The sequence below is a fragment of the Spea bombifrons genome, chromosome 8 (assembly GCF_027358695.1).
Source record: "Spea bombifrons isolate aSpeBom1 chromosome 8, aSpeBom1.2.pri, whole genome shotgun sequence".
NCBI lineage: Eukaryota > Metazoa > Chordata > Amphibia > Anura > Pelobatidae > Spea > Spea bombifrons.
The window spans coordinates 36,351,069-36,366,637 of record NC_071094.1 but is presented as its reverse complement, the minus strand read 5'-3'; the positions used below and the strand labels follow the sequence as shown (position 1 = coordinate 36,366,637).

The 15,569-nt window shown below is 40.0% G+C and overlaps 1 protein-coding gene across 2 annotated transcripts; it reads right to left on the bottom strand.

Moving 5' to 3' along the window:
- Positions 1 to 2,608: 2,608 nt before the first annotated feature.
- TMLHE (trimethyllysine hydroxylase, epsilon) lies at positions 2,609 to 15,115 on the bottom strand. 2 transcript variants are annotated; one of them, XM_053473764.1, is made up of 8 exons: positions 14,993 to 15,115; positions 10,713 to 10,899; positions 9,704 to 9,880; positions 9,062 to 9,341; positions 8,652 to 8,771; positions 6,819 to 7,055; positions 6,237 to 6,375; positions 2,609 to 3,522 (listed from the first exon to the last, which is right to left on the bottom strand). In XM_053473764.1, the coding sequence occupies exons 2-8, from the start codon at positions 10,891 to 10,893 to the stop codon at positions 3,391 to 3,393; spliced, it is 1,266 nt and encodes a 421-aa protein (XP_053329739.1). In that variant the 5' UTR covers positions 10,894 to 10,899; positions 14,993 to 15,115; the 3' UTR covers positions 2,609 to 3,390. The 2 variants fall into 2 exon arrangements, with proteins under 2 accessions (XP_053329739.1, XP_053329740.1); XM_053473765.1 differs by lacking the exon at positions 14,993 to 15,115 and adding an exon at positions 11,112 to 11,456.
- Between the last annotated feature and the right edge of the window lie 454 nt (positions 15,116 to 15,569).

Below are 15,569 nucleotides of genomic sequence, written 5' to 3'. Positions count from 1 at the left end.
GTTACAGAAAATTAACCCACAGAAAAAAAACGAGACATCGTTTCTTGAAAATGATCAATTAATGTTTCTTAGTAAGTTTAGTCATTTTCTGCGAATACACCAAGAATAAAACAGTTCTGAGAAAAGGTAGTTAGCACGCAAGATTGCCCGATAAGGAAAGTGAAAATCACCTACTCCCCCCCCCCCGCTGCTCTGCTGAATTTGAGACTTTTACAATTAAATGCGGCAGTAAGAAGAATCGTTCCCAATACTGCTGAATGCCTAAACCCTTCTGAGAAATAACTCTATCACCAAGCCGGGAACACTTTATCACTTATGACACTTGGCACTTAATAGTAGGCGCTGATAGGACGTTGCCATAGAAATTGAAAAACGTTTTACGAGCTTGTGTGTCTTTACGTGATTAAACCTTCGGAGGAATGACTGAAATGACAGATCCACTAAGGGTTATTTGCTTAACATAATCAGCGGCTGGGGATACAAACAGCTGTTAGAAGAGTACCCGGGACCCAGTTCTTTGGGCCGGCAGATGTTAGCAGGCACTTGCCAGGTAAATTAATGTGTTGCATTTCTCGCTAAAATTCTGATGAGAGTTCTAAGAAATAGCGATCAGTGATGCAAACTCATCTTACTTTACTGATCCGTATAAAAAAGAAGAGAAAAAGGTCAAAAGTAGAAACGTCCTGTAGCTTATTTTAAATATATTTTCATATATTTAAGCAGATTTGGCAAGTAATTCATATCGGACATTTCGGCATCAATTATAAAAATATAATTTAAAAAGATACCAGCATGGGTAGCACTATTATTTCAATAAAATGTTACAAGGCATTTTTATAAGCTATAATATCAACTAAAAAAAATTATACTATGGAAAAAATATCTTGATTTAATCATTTTCTCTGGATGCACGATTATTCCTCCCTATTGACTTATCTCTGCGCTATTGTTAAGTTGCTGCTTGTTGTTGATTGGTTCAGACAGTCTAAAGGCGAGGGCTCCAGCACACGAAATTAGGTTCTCCCGTTGATTGTAAGCTCATTTGTTTGTGTCAAGTCCAAGTTGTTCTGCGATGCACTATTTATGTCGTCCTATTCGCCAGCCATACCGAATATGACTATATAAATGTATAAATATTAACAATAATAATGACAACATCGATACACAAGTATGTCCGTTCTGAAGAATGCATTTGCCTACTTCTTTAGTAGGACCGTCACAGACAGTAGTGTCCCCTTAAGAGTAAGATTCAGGCAATATTAATTCCGGTCATAGATGTATACTATAAAAATTGAACTTGTCTTAAACCCCATTTTCCAGGTTGAGCATGCGTGACCTCCCTTTACCTCACATATGTCTTCTCTCAATAGTTCCTCCACTCAAACATTTCTTGTATACGAAACACATATTTGCACGCCAAACACTGAATTCTTTTCTACCTCCTGGGATTCAGACTACAAAGGATCTCAGTTCGCATTCATCCGCTCAGCAGCCTTTTACAGATGCCTTACAAGACGGCTTTCGACGTGACCGAGTAATTACGGCCTTGTCGTTTCGGGAAATTGGATTTAGCAAAGAATGTAAATGAAAATTATACCCTAAGTGTACTATCCACTATTGAATAAATAGTTTGAACAAAAATAATTATAGTCTTTCTCAAGATGAATAATCCTCTAAAATCAGTTCAAGATATCACTTCTTTCTATTATTATTATTTATATAGCGCCATCAAATTCCGTAGCGCTGTACAATGGCTGGACAGGACATAACAAATAGTATATAACATAACAATTTGACTTACAGAGACAACAGGCGAGGAGGGCCCTGCTCAAACGAGCTTACAGTCTATTATTTTGCAATAATCACACATATCTCCGATATCAGGGCAATTATTTTTTTAATTGAGTGATGCCACCATTCTTTATTCTTCAAACCGTCAGCAGTAGCTGATCTCGTTACCTAACTAGAAAACCTTTTCGCCTTTGAAAAACTTTCTCCATGTGGAGTTAGTCCCTTTTCCTCAGACGCCGTGGCAAAGGATGTAAATAAATGAAGCCAACCCAGTTAGAGATGCGTATGAATTAGCAAGACACACTCGTGCCCATAGGACATGTAAGCAAACACAGAACCTAAGTAACACTAAGGAACTTCCCACATGTTTCTTTTTTGTTTCATAGAGTAGTTTTCTACATGCCTCTAAACTGCATTGTGTTACATTGTTATCTTGTATATTCTTTTCTCCCTCAGGTATACTGTATCGATTACATATTTGTATCCGAGCCGCCGTATACAGGCCTCTTTATTGAGCAGAAAGGGGTTTAGATGTCCATATAATATTATTAATATTTTATATTGACAACTTTAATGTTAATTTTGTTTTCTCCCCTATTGTAATAGCACTGTGGAATATATCTATATATATATAATTATATAAATATATTTTACAGGTATTTTTATATGAATTATTATCTCTGTACACAATCATTTTGTTTAATATTTAGAATTTTTTTTAAGGTTAAGTGTGGAGCACATTTGGAAACGCGTGCAGAATATTTACTGATCTAGACAGCGTTTGGAAATATAAAAAGGAGGAGACAAAATCACGAAAACAATTATTATTAGTTTATTTTTTTATATAGCGCCATCACATTCATAATAAAACGCTGACAATAATTTGAATTGCGTACAATAAACATCACTGTAGTGGTGTTTTTACAAATGAAGTTGAGCGCCAACCAAAAGGCACTTAAAATTTACCTAAAAATGTAAAAAAAACAAAAACAAAAATATGGTCAAGTGCCGTTTCAGATGCTGGTCTGAGCGTACCAGATATCCTGCGTCAGATGGGATTTCGTGAACGCTAATAAATGTTGACAATTCCTATATTAAAGCTGAGTTTGCATATTTAGCTGGAAAATAATCTTGGCACTTAGAAACTGAATGCTCGATAGCATTAAAGCAGATGTTTTTAATTCACAACCAGGAGATCGGGGACAAATGTGTATTTCAAAGTGCTGGTGTCCAGTTATCAATGTCCTCAACCATAGTTGACCTTTATGTTGGCCTACATGAAGAGCAAGAGGCTGTCTTGAATTCAGCTGCATGTCTCGTCTTACTTGTCCATAATTCTGTACTTGCGGGAGGTTTAGTAGGAAGGTAGTATATTTTTTAAAATCATATCAGGGAGTAAAATTGGGAGCTAAGAACAAAAATCAGCTTTAAAACCTTAAAAGATAGTCTTGGTCTCGGCCAGTAAAAAAACTGGTTTCAAAAAGTGCGAAAAACCTTCAGAATTCAGGGATTGTGGGAGACTCAATAAGCGAGCTGAGCTCTCTCTGGGTGGTAAAATGCTTTGGAAATGGTTTGCCATGGAGTTTATTATATCTCATCTCAAGCTTTTAGGCCAAGTAGACGTGCAACGTTCAATACATCGTCCCGGGTGAGGTAACAGCCGCAAAGTTGCCTGTATCCTGTAAATGACTCTCGTCCGTGTAATACCCTCCAGTTATCAACAAATAGTACCTACAACAAGAAGAAGCCTTGAATTAAACACAGGTATGAACCGACACTTCATTAAGGGGAGAAGAAGTTCCTATGTGTCCGCAGGGCAAGGAGATGCCCTGAAAGAAGATCTCTGAGCCAAGTGAAGCATTGCTTGCCCGGACCTGTGTGCTGTCTGGGGAAGGTGTATAGACTGGTCAGCCTTCCACCAGCAAAGAATAGACCACAGAGGGACTCAATAGGGAGCTAGGCTTTTATTTCATGATGTCGTAAACTAAACATATATTTAATCAAGGAATAAAGACATGGACAAGGGGTAATGATGAATACGGCTTACCAGCATATCCTTGCACAATCTTGTTTGTTTACATTAAGACAGCGTTGCCAATAAATGAACGGGGTTAATACACACAGAATCAACAAAGGGCCTTTTCATTCTAATGAGACGTTAGTTGGCGTGATGTCGCTATTTTCTGTTAGCGGAACACCTTAAAGGGGTAGAAACTATATTTTGCATTGTGAGGATGCTTTCTTTCACTTGCCTATATCTTTACGTTTAACTCGCCACAACATGCACATGATGTCAACGAAAAGCAAAATCAAATAGTGCCTTACTTGTTAGTGATGTCATCATGTATACAAACGTGAACTTTTTGATTAAAATCTCCCGTCACCGCATGGTATAGGAGAGAATTAATTAACGGAACGCTGATCAGCTCTACATTGCACACTTTCTGGATCAATAAAAATAGACACGTTCTGGAATACTTAAATACATATCCTAATGCCCCTGAATGTGATCTTTTATATAAGGGTCATATATGTTTAGTCATTAATGTCTCTTTCATTAAAACAACAGATTCATTCTCTATTACGCAATCTGTTCCTGATTATCATTACAGCCTAAAGTGTAAACACTGGAGGCTGTAAAGCCACGGGCCAGATAGGAAGCCAATAAAAACAACATGTTAATTTTAACTTCAATTTAGTAAATGTACCATATGAGGTCTTTTGTGCAAATATTTTGCCTGTACACAACTTTCAACACTACAGTGCAATTTTACGCCACATAAGGAACAACCTGATGGTGCTGATTCATGAGTTGGTTGAATGGCATGATATATTGTGACATCTTGATTACTTTAAATGACCTACAAAATGTGGTTATTCACAAGTATTAATGGAAAAAAGCAACAACTGAACAGAAATACTGTATGGTCCCCAATTTAACGTCTGTTATAAGAGAATGTGATCTAGAAAAGGCATTTCTGACCCACAACCCACAAGGAGTGTTGTAAGAGTGCCAGCCTCTGTGAGAAATTCTTAAGCATGACTGTCTTCCATTAATCTATACTGAGACCTACCCTATAGGAGAAAAAAGATATATATGGCAATGATTAAAAATAATGAAGCAGCTCTAGTGAAACATTGTAAAGGGACACTCCAGCCATCAGTGCATATTATAGCTTAGCTCTCCTTTAAATTGCATGTGTTTTCGTGGCTCGGCCCTTTTGCGGAAGTATTCGGAGAGGCCAGGACATTGTAGACAGATTAGAGGAGAAAGAGGTAAGCTGCAGAAACGCTTCTCTTTCTCCACGAATTTGTCTGCAATATTAAGGTCTCTCAAAGTACTTCTGCCAAAAGGCGGATCTAGGGCGCGCACCACGAGGACAGCCTCTCCCCTGTTCCTCCAATCAGCGGATAGGATGTGTGTGGAGGCACCGCCCTTTTGTACCTGAATAATGGAGCTGATAGCACAGAGAAGCAGATGAAGAAAGAAAATAGAAGAACAAGAAGAGGCAAGAGAAGAAGGGGAGCTGCAGAAAAGGAGTCAAGGACACAGAAGCGGTCAGCTGAGAAGGTAGGGAGACATGAAGCGTGAAGGAGTATGAGAGAGTGAATGAGAGTGTGAGAGAGAGTAAGTGAGAGTATGAGAGAGAGTGCATGAGAGTGTGAAAGAGAGTGAGAGCAACAAAAACAAAAACAGTGGTTTACATTTTTTTCTAATAGGGCTGTCTTATATTCAACCCTTTTCTTTTTGTTTTTAAAGTAAGATCCAGAGTTTGGGGGTCCTCTTTTAATCGTTACATATGCTCTGATGGTAAATGCCACAATTTCGCTAGCTTTTTTTATGGGGCCATCATCATCCATGATTCCCAGCATGCTAGGTGCTACACTGCCACCTTGTGGCTAACAATGCTATCTGCAGTATCAGGCAATGCAGAGAGTGCAATGTCGTTTACCAACGTAATATATAAAGTTTAAAACGCTTACAAAGGCAGATTCATGTTTAATACATTACTTGTACAAAGAAAAAAATATGATTATGTCTGGGGCTTAGTCGGTTTTTAATGATTGCCCAAATTCTTAATCTAAGAATCCATGGCTGGTAAAATAACAATAGTCAGGGGTGTCCAACCTGCGGCCCTCCAGCTGCTGCATGACTACACCTCCCGTAATCCTCAGCCAGCCCCTTAGCTGAAAGATGGGAGATGTAGTCCCACAGCAGCTGGAGGGCCACAGGTTGGACACCCCTGCTCTAAATACATAAAGAATCCCATCGTATACATTTACCCCCTTTCCGACCCCCAGCTGCCTGCCATCCAGGAGATGTATTTGGCTCGCTCTGGGTGGAAGTCTAACAAGACCTCCGGGATCATGGGCAAAAAGCGCTCCCATTGAGTTAAATGGGAGCGCTTTCTCTGTCTTCACCGAGACCTGTTTTTAACACCTACCTTTCCTGGTTTGAGCTTCACCCACAGCTCGTTTTCAGGCCTCCTCAGTTCGTTGGTTAGTGTGCGATGTGCGGCATACCACCTCCGTACCACATCGTGCGGTACCGTATTAATAACGGCTCGGTCGTAGTTATTGTACCTGGAAACAGAAGCACAGTGCCATCAATTATGTCTGTATTCAATTCAATATCTATGTTTCTTCTCATTCCTAATCTGTAGGATGAAAGAATGGGGTGGTGGGGGTTAAAACGAAAGAATTACACCTTACAAGAAGGCAAATAGCTAAAATAAACCAGTATAAATTCTACGTCCAAACACAGAAAGGGATTTAAGACGACTTGGGATATTCATAAAGGAATCCTAAAGAACTAATAAGTAAAATATTATTAGAAAAAAAGAAATACAAAATATAAACCAGCCAACTGGTTCTACTCTGGCTTTTAGTTGGACAACCTTGGGTTTCTCTTTCCCCGTAAAAGTGTCGACTCTAAACCAAAGCTCTCAATCAATGGATACGCAAAGCTTAACGCTGACTTCTTGAAGATGTTTTCAGATGAATGTCGTGGTGGAGCAGACACCTACCTGATCATATAAAGCTCTTTATTCCACGGGTAAACGTTGAGCACGGGTCCAATGCCCACCATGTGGTTCTGACTCCCTCCCACGCTCTCGATGTACTCGTGTTTCAGCGGCACGTTGCTGAGCAGCTTGAAATCATCACCGTGGCGTTGACGGACTTGATCTGCGGCGTAGAAGCCGTCCACTAACAAGGTGCGGCCCCCTGTCCCCTCGTGACGCAAGCAATGGAAGAGCTGCATACTGCAACGGAAAAGCGTAGCAGGGAATTGCATTACTACTGTCAACACACAATCCTTATCCTTTGTTACCCACAGAGATGGGACGTTTTTTTTTATTTTTACTGCAAATAAAAGAAAATGGACATATTTGCTTAAAAGGATAACAGGGCAGGTTGAGAAGATACGTGCCACTAGAAGAGCGACGCTTCAATAAGTCCCAAAGGTTTATAGTCTCTGTACGTCCATCCTCTGGGGTGTTCAGAGCAAAAGGCACATTTTGTCAAATAAACCAAAGATGCTTTCATTATAAACACTAAGGCCCTTCAAACACTTTCATTAACAAGGATTTAAGTGAACTGAAGCGTAAAATCCATCACAAAAAAGAAATGATGTTTTTCTTGGCTTTTCTGTAACAATGGGTCCATTAGAAGCGTTATTTTTATTCTCTGTTTGAACAAGTCGATGGGTGTTTGTCCTGCTAATTTCAAAAAGAAACAAGCAGAAGTGGGATAAAAAAAGCAATAGTGGTAAATTCTCGCTCAAACAGGGAGCGTAATGAGAAAATGGGTAAAAACGGGGTGAAGATGAAAAGGACTCAAATGTATAAATCAAGAAGACAAAGAATTTAGGGTTGTCTACATTTTAATTCATTCTATCTACTGTTGGATGCTGCGTTGCAAGGTTTGGGGTGGGTTGTATGGTTTTCCTGATTTTCTGGTATAACCTTGCTGGAGTATCAGTATAAACAGAGAATGTTTCCCAATGTGATTTTTTTTTTTAAGGCGAACACCCAGTATTATTTCAGAGTTTTTAAAATATGACATTGTTTTCTGTGTTTTAAAACTGTACTAGTTGTTAATAGATTCACACAGTCCGTTATTGGTCACGTGTATGTCTTCTAGCTCGAATACCTTAGCCCCATGTAATAGACAGACACTCTGACTCCTTATCATACTGCCTGCGGTAAACAATAGAATGACTCAGTTTTAATTACCCAGCTACTCTAAGTTTTTATAGGCAAGAATCAAGCAGGACTTCATTAGCATTGCCATAAAGAAGCAGCTCAGTGTGGTGTTTGCACCTATAGTATCACATGACTGACAGCAATGGCAATGACACAACCTTCCGGTGCTCCACCATAGGCGTCCACCGGCTGGCCCCGCTAGACACCAGGGAGCCTGGGGGTGCATTGGTAAGTCGGGGGGTGGAATATCTAGGGCAAATTAGGGGGTATAATGCATATCAGGGGGGCACAGTGGCATATCAGGGGGTATAAAGCATATCAGGGGAGCAGAGGGGGATATCTATAAGTAAGGTGCATTATGAATTAAGGTGGGGACCTTAAAATGGCTATTGGTTTCCAAATTTCTGTTTATATATAACATATGCTGACTATGCTACATATTTTACCAAAAATGTTACGATACATGTATTCCTAAGTTTTGTTAACTTACTACGTAGCTACAGGTAACAATAAAGCAATAATATTATACATTTTACCCCAAATGTAAAACTACGGTGAAAACTCTCCCCTGTTTATAGGATGCATTTATATAAAAAAAACAATTATATGTGCTACAGGACGCATAGAGAATAAACCCATCCAAGTGGCACTCACCCGCAGGGCTCCTGGAAGTACGTGGTATCAGTGTGCCGATCCAGAGCTAATTTGGTATACGCGGTGTCACCACGTGAGAAGTCAGAAGTGAGATCCCACATCTTGCCATAAATGGTCTCCCTGCAAGTTTTCCACTGAAAGATTAGTATTCATTTGGTATCCAAATGGTATAAGTTATATACCACTAAGTAACATTAATGGAGCACTCCAACCCTATGTTCATGTTAAATACACATTGAAGACCATTTTGCTTGGGCTCCAGTGCATTTTACTGCTGGCCCATGATCCCCACCGCCCGCGGTGACACACTGGGGGAGCAAAGCTGGACAGTGCTGAAAATCTAGCACTGTCTAGAGATAAACATGACACTTGGGAGTATACCAATTCCAGCGCTCACAAAAATCCATTACCTGATGTGGCTGATGCGCATTGCGACTCTCTCGGTATCTTCTCGGGTAGGGGGGACATCATCCACGAAGGCAATGCCATATAGTAAGAAATTCTGCAGGAAATGTCTCAGTCCTTCATTTGTTTCCAGGAAGTCTAAGAAACTGACGGATGGAACATCTGCCTCCTTGTATATTATTGAATTCCACAAAATCCGAGGCTGGACAAGTTGCTGCTTCTGTCCTTCATAACTATTCTCCATCAACCATTCTAAACCATATCGGGTCATATGTCCATCTGGCCCTTTCAAATAAAAAATAAAATAACAATAAAAAATATATATATAATTATGTATTGGGAGCTTATACCTCTACATTATATTTGATAGGGTAGTGACTCCAACAACTGATTTGTGGCAAATAATTTCTAGCCCTTAGTTCACACATTTCACTTAACTCTTCATTCCTACAATTCTCATATAGTCTATGAAGGAAAGGAGTTCACTAGAATAACATTATTTAATTAGCGCAACTTCTTTTGTCAAGTTCTCTACATTATATGAGTGAACCAACACCAACCAATTTAGTTAGGACCTGATTAAAGCAGCCAGAAGTCCTCATGGATGCTGTTATTTTGATACATTCGGACATAATAATATCACTTACATGTTAGATAGAGGGTTGTCTCGTCCACTCTCACTTGTTTAGGTTTGATGTCCAGTTCCACGCTGGCCGTGTCGAGGCTCCGCTGGTTTGTTTTGGAATTATAACAGGAAGCAGAGCGGCAGTGGTCCCGCAACCAGATGTAATCAAAACGCATACAAGACCCAGAATAGAGTAGCTCTGTGGTGATTTGACAAATAAACACAATATCAAGATCAATTATATCCAATGTTTAGAATGTTGAGTGTATCCGTCACAGTGGATGTTTTGGTCTTCTTCAATTTACTCTTTGACACTCCTTATAATTCATTGAAGACTCCTTGACTTCAATAAACATTATGAAGGGCTGACCCCAGTGAGGTCCTGCTGCAGGGTGAGCCTGGTTGTTCCTGTATAATGAATAGTCCAATCCACAAGACTTCTTCAAAGTCCCCTCAACCATTGGATTATGAATTATACCGGGCCTACCCAGACCTTGCAAGGGTTGGCCCTTCATAATGAATAGTCAAGTGAAGGCATTAAAAGCACAACTTAGTGAATAAACCCCACTTTCTGCCCCAAAGTTATTGCTCTTCTCCTTGCCCCTCAATGAACAATCATCAGCTTACCAACAGGACAGCGATAACTTAATGGGAACAAATAATCATACGGATCCTGAAAACTGCAAGGCTCCTAGTATGCATATGTTGTTTTATTTTAATATGTAATTATATAATATATAGAGTACAAAATGCTAAAATATATATTTGGGATAACAGAGGACCTAATTTAAATATGTAAGAAATCATTTTATTAATTTTCAATGTAGAGCGTTGTCATCAAATATATTACTGGCAGATCAGTCCAAAAAATAGCTTATGTCTATAACAACTGTATGGAATATATAACATGGTTGAATAATAATGGAAAAAAAGCGAACAAAGGAGCTAAAACACTGAGCTGAACATCCTCCCAATTTTGACTATAAGCTTCCCGGTAAAATCCAGAGACCCTGATGGCGATCTCAACTCACCGAGGTGATCATTGTGTAAGTTCCATGAGCAGGCGTGAATCTCTGGTGCCGTACTGAGCCAGCGATTCACAGATGGAGCGGTATTGTGGGGTCTGGATGAAAGACGCGCTTGACTTGTAACCGCTTTTGTTAGGAATCCCCTTGTGACAGGATAAAGCCGTGCCAGCCTTCGACACCACATGCTGCCCTGGAGAGGATCATTCAGAAGATGACACAAGTCAATGTAGATATACAAGTATACGCAATGTGGGGGGAGGCATACTAAAAAAAAGGTGGGAGGGAACAGTAACGACAGGAGAATTCTGTGGTGGACAATTTTTTTTTTTTTAAATGGCAAAAACACAAGAATTCTAAATAAAAGGATTATCTAAACAAATGACCGAGACACATTTTCATCACCTATTATGTGCCATTCAAGATCTAATAGCGCTGGCCTCGACATGCAGCAATGTGTGCACAAAGGTCAACAGAAAGTAAGTAGAAAGCCAAATTTTCTTTGTATACAGGGCACAGAAAAAGATCAAGTTTCTGACCGTTCTCACGACAACAAGTTTTTTTGTTGTTTGATTACATTAGCAAATCACTTGGTTTTAAACCAGTAGGATAGTCCTCTGGAGTCAGTGAGGGTGAGGCTCACATCCTCCGATTTAGCAGAAGGTGGATGGGACTTGGGTTGTTGATTGAATTTAGGAGGCCAGCAAAGGCTATCATTACAGCTACTCCAGGCGCTATACTGTACCCTTCTGAGTTGCGCAACAAAATCTCTCTGCCTTCTTGTGTTTCAAGAAAGTTTAAAGCAATAAAAGCAAATCAGTCTCATTCCGGGATTATTATCTTTTATTAAGCCTCGTTTCTATAACACAAGATTAACTTCACTAGCACACACACACCTATAACACACAATAAAGACTCATCACCCTTTTATTAAATCGTTTTAAGACATTCGGAACAAGCATTACATATTTTAATCTTCTCTGTGAAAAGCTGCAAATTTAATAAAGCCAATGAAAAATAATAAGCCTCTCTCAGATGACTAGCTCTGTGCCTCCTGGTCTGCAATTATACAAAATAAAAGCAGCAAACATTTGGTTCTGAAATATATTAACGGGGTACCACCATAGAAAAATATTATCAAGAATTATAACACATTTAAATGGCTGCTCATGCCCCCCAATTTTCCGTTCATAAGAGTTAAATCGGGGTACATGCAGTGGAACATTCAGCTTAGTATTAAACTCCACCAGGATCCATGGCCACTCCTGCGTTAGTTATATTGTTTTGGACAAAGGAGTCACTCTCCCCATCCCCCATAGATACGTCACTTAAATTTAACTATTAAAACAACTACATAAAATCATCAGGCCTACAACACCGAAAGGTTTGACGATAAAAATGTATGTAAGTTCAGGGAACAAACACTTAAATAGCTTGTCCTCCTATCACAGGAGAGTCGCAAACTGAAGCTCACTCTTTCGAGGACAAATCTCAACCTGCGTGTTGGACCAATCCTATCCAGAAGGACAGTCTAGAAACACGAGGGACCTTCACATGTGCAAAGTTACATGCACATTCTAGAAACTACATGGATTCATCCGTGATGTGCTCTTGCCATTCATCTAAACACTGTAAGCAAGGATGCCCATGTCTGGTCTGAGCGTTTGCTTTTTTGGGATTTTCCCAAGGACAAAAATGTATACAAAATGTGTGAGACTAACCGAGCCAAGAGCAGATAACACTTCATTTGTTTGCTCTACGTAACGCCCCTCTTTGGGAAAGTTTCACATTTTCGCTAATTTTAACCATTTTGGAAGAAAAATCTCCATCTAAGAGCAGTCTAGAACCTTCAGAGACAATATAAAATGCTATTTTAACCTTTTCTGTTTCATAGGGCATCCATCACAATTAGCCTTAAAGTGTCATTTCTCAGTAATTAAGCAGCGTCTTAATGATCTGCTTGCTCATTTACCCAGGGACTGTCTCCTGGCATCTACATACGTACATCTTCCCCTTGAAGTTGGGTTCAGAAGTGAGCCCAGTGGTGACTCTAATGCTAAAGGCACACTAGCCGGACTAGACTCTTGGTGCATGGGCTAGTAGCTCTGAAGAGTGACTCAAGGAGGCAAAGCAGTGCTGGAAATGCTCTTTTTTATTTGAAAATAGAAAAAGACTCACTAACCTGTTTTCAGGTATTCCCTCAGTGTTCTGCCGAAATATACTGACTTGTCCTTAATGCCTAACCGTTTCCTTAACTCCCTGGTATCAAAGGTTGTTGAGGAATATAAAATGAAGGTTGATGAGTAAACGAGATTACTGCAGACCTATCCAGACTGACTAATGTCTATTAATGTGTGTCAGATGTGCTTCCTGACAGAATCCAGGCACCAGGGCACATGCACCTAAACTGTGGTCCACAAAACCACCCTTGTCTTTACAGCAAAATACAAATGAACAGCCTAATATTTGGATACATTTATTGCCATCTTATACTTTTTCTGTTTGCTGACGCAAACTGAAGTTCTTTGACATACTACACAGTATCAAAGCTCGGGCATTCATCATTACTGGCCAGTCTGTTAGAGGTCATCTGCTCAACGAGGAGACTATAGGCTGCCATAAGACACTTTGGGAAATGCCACTATGACATCCTCGTGGCTGTTCAGGACACTTTACATAGATATTAAGAGTATGCCATCATGATGCAGATGTGACTGCACCACTTAGAACAAGAGCAATTCTGGTTCAAAGTGGTGCAACCACCATAGCATCTCCAGCCATTTCTCCACCATCACAAAGTACCAGAACTTTAACCAAGGAGGGGTGAAGTACTGAAGGAATGATCACGCCAAATCCAAGATCATCTAAATCAGACACCTTTCCAAATGGTACATGCCCCCCCCCCAACATTTCAAGTGTTCAAATCAGGACATCCGTGTTGGGATTGCATTTAGTTTTTCTTCTGAAGCCCCAAGGTTCAGTGTTTCACCACGAAAAAGAAAAAAGGGTGGAAACAAGTGCAACAAACGTGTCAACTGAAGGGTTACGGCCAGCACCAGACCCCCCCCCCCGTCTTCTTTACTTCGGGGGCACACTCCCCAAATAGATGTGTCTCCACCTAAAATTTGCTTTGGAAACTTTGTGAATTAGCAAATTCAGAGCGCAATTGTATTGTTATCTTTTATTATTTATTTCATTTGTAAAAACTATAACAGGCTAATTTAGTAAAACCTAACTTATCGAGAAGGGGCTGGTCTACCGCAACACCAGCAACTTCACCACGTATATACAGTTATAGCATCCGTATACTGTCAATAACCAACAGTACACCTGAAACAAAGTCACACAAATTACAGAGAAGCAACAGTAATCACATCATACACTAAAACCCATTAAACAGTTCCAGGGGGCAGAAATAGGGGCTCTGCAGCAGGAGTAACACCTGAGGATGGGGGAGGGGTACTCCTGGCTTTTGAGACACGCTTACAACGGATCTGTTTACCATAGGTTTTGTGATTTACAATATAACGAACATCTGGATTTTTTTTTTATCAGATTGACAGGCATCGCCTGCTTATTTGCATACCTGGGAACTTTCTGACCCTGGGCCCCTAAAGATTCCATGTATGGACTTATCTAATGCATTATCCAAATGACTCTAATACCGGCCCTCATGCCATAATTTAAAGATACACAGATTAAGTCACCCGTATTCAAGCAGGGATACCAACCATGACATACAAGTAACAAAAGCACCAGTTGGCATCTTATACATGATCACAGCAGTGCAGAAAAGCAAGAAGTCTAGATTGTAAGCTTGCGAGCAGGGCTCTCTCCACCAAATGTATCGGTTTGTCTTAGTCTGTCAATTCTTGTCTTGTCATATCCCTTGAATTTATGTATTGTATTAAGCGCTGCGTAAACTGTTGGCGCTATATAAATAAAGGATAATAAAAAGTCGGTTCTAAGTTATATGATGTTGGCCAAACATGCCATAAATACTAGCATCAGTAAGTCACGTGGCTACCAGGTTGACCCCGTGTTTATTCACGATTTGTAACCCCAACTTCCGCCGAGGAAGTTTAATGCCGGGACCCCAGACCAAGAACTCTACAAACCACTCGCACCGCTCAATTTATACACACATGTAGAGAACATACGGGATGCTGCACACAGCACAGCTGCACCCTGGGTAACTTTCTCACAGGCTTCAAAAACATGCAACATTTTCCCGAAATTACAATTTATAAATATATAACATATAAGAAAAGTAAAATGCCGCCTACCTGGAATTTAGGGGCCCCAAATATGATTTTCTTTTGGTTGGACGGTTACACTGGACAGCACGAGCCTTGTTTACAGCATGCTGGGAGTTGTAGTCATCTAGTCTGCAACCCAAAAACGGCTGAAACAATATGGAACTACAATTTCCAGCATCCTTTGCAAGCGGCAAATACGCTTCATCTTCCAACCAATGAGTATCTACAGGCGCAAGGCATGCAGGGAAATGTAGTCCAAATTCTGTTCTCGTCAGGGTGTTTCGCAATGACGTGAACATTAATTCCCAGCATTCCAATCGGTGTCATGCTCTGTTTCAAGCTAAAGCAGCTTGTGCCTGTAGGCTGTGTGAATAGTTATAGCACATCGGAGGTGTCTTTATGTATTTTGTTTTTAAAATACAATTTTGATTGATATTTATGTGGAGAATATTTTAACTTGCTTTGTAAAAATGAGTTATTCGAAAGCCTCAGACTTGACTCTTCAGGTGAACCTGAGCCTTAGGGAGTTGTGAATTTTCAACACATGGACAAAATTTGACCTTAAAAATTATGGAAACTCAAAAGCGCCACAAAATGATGCCAC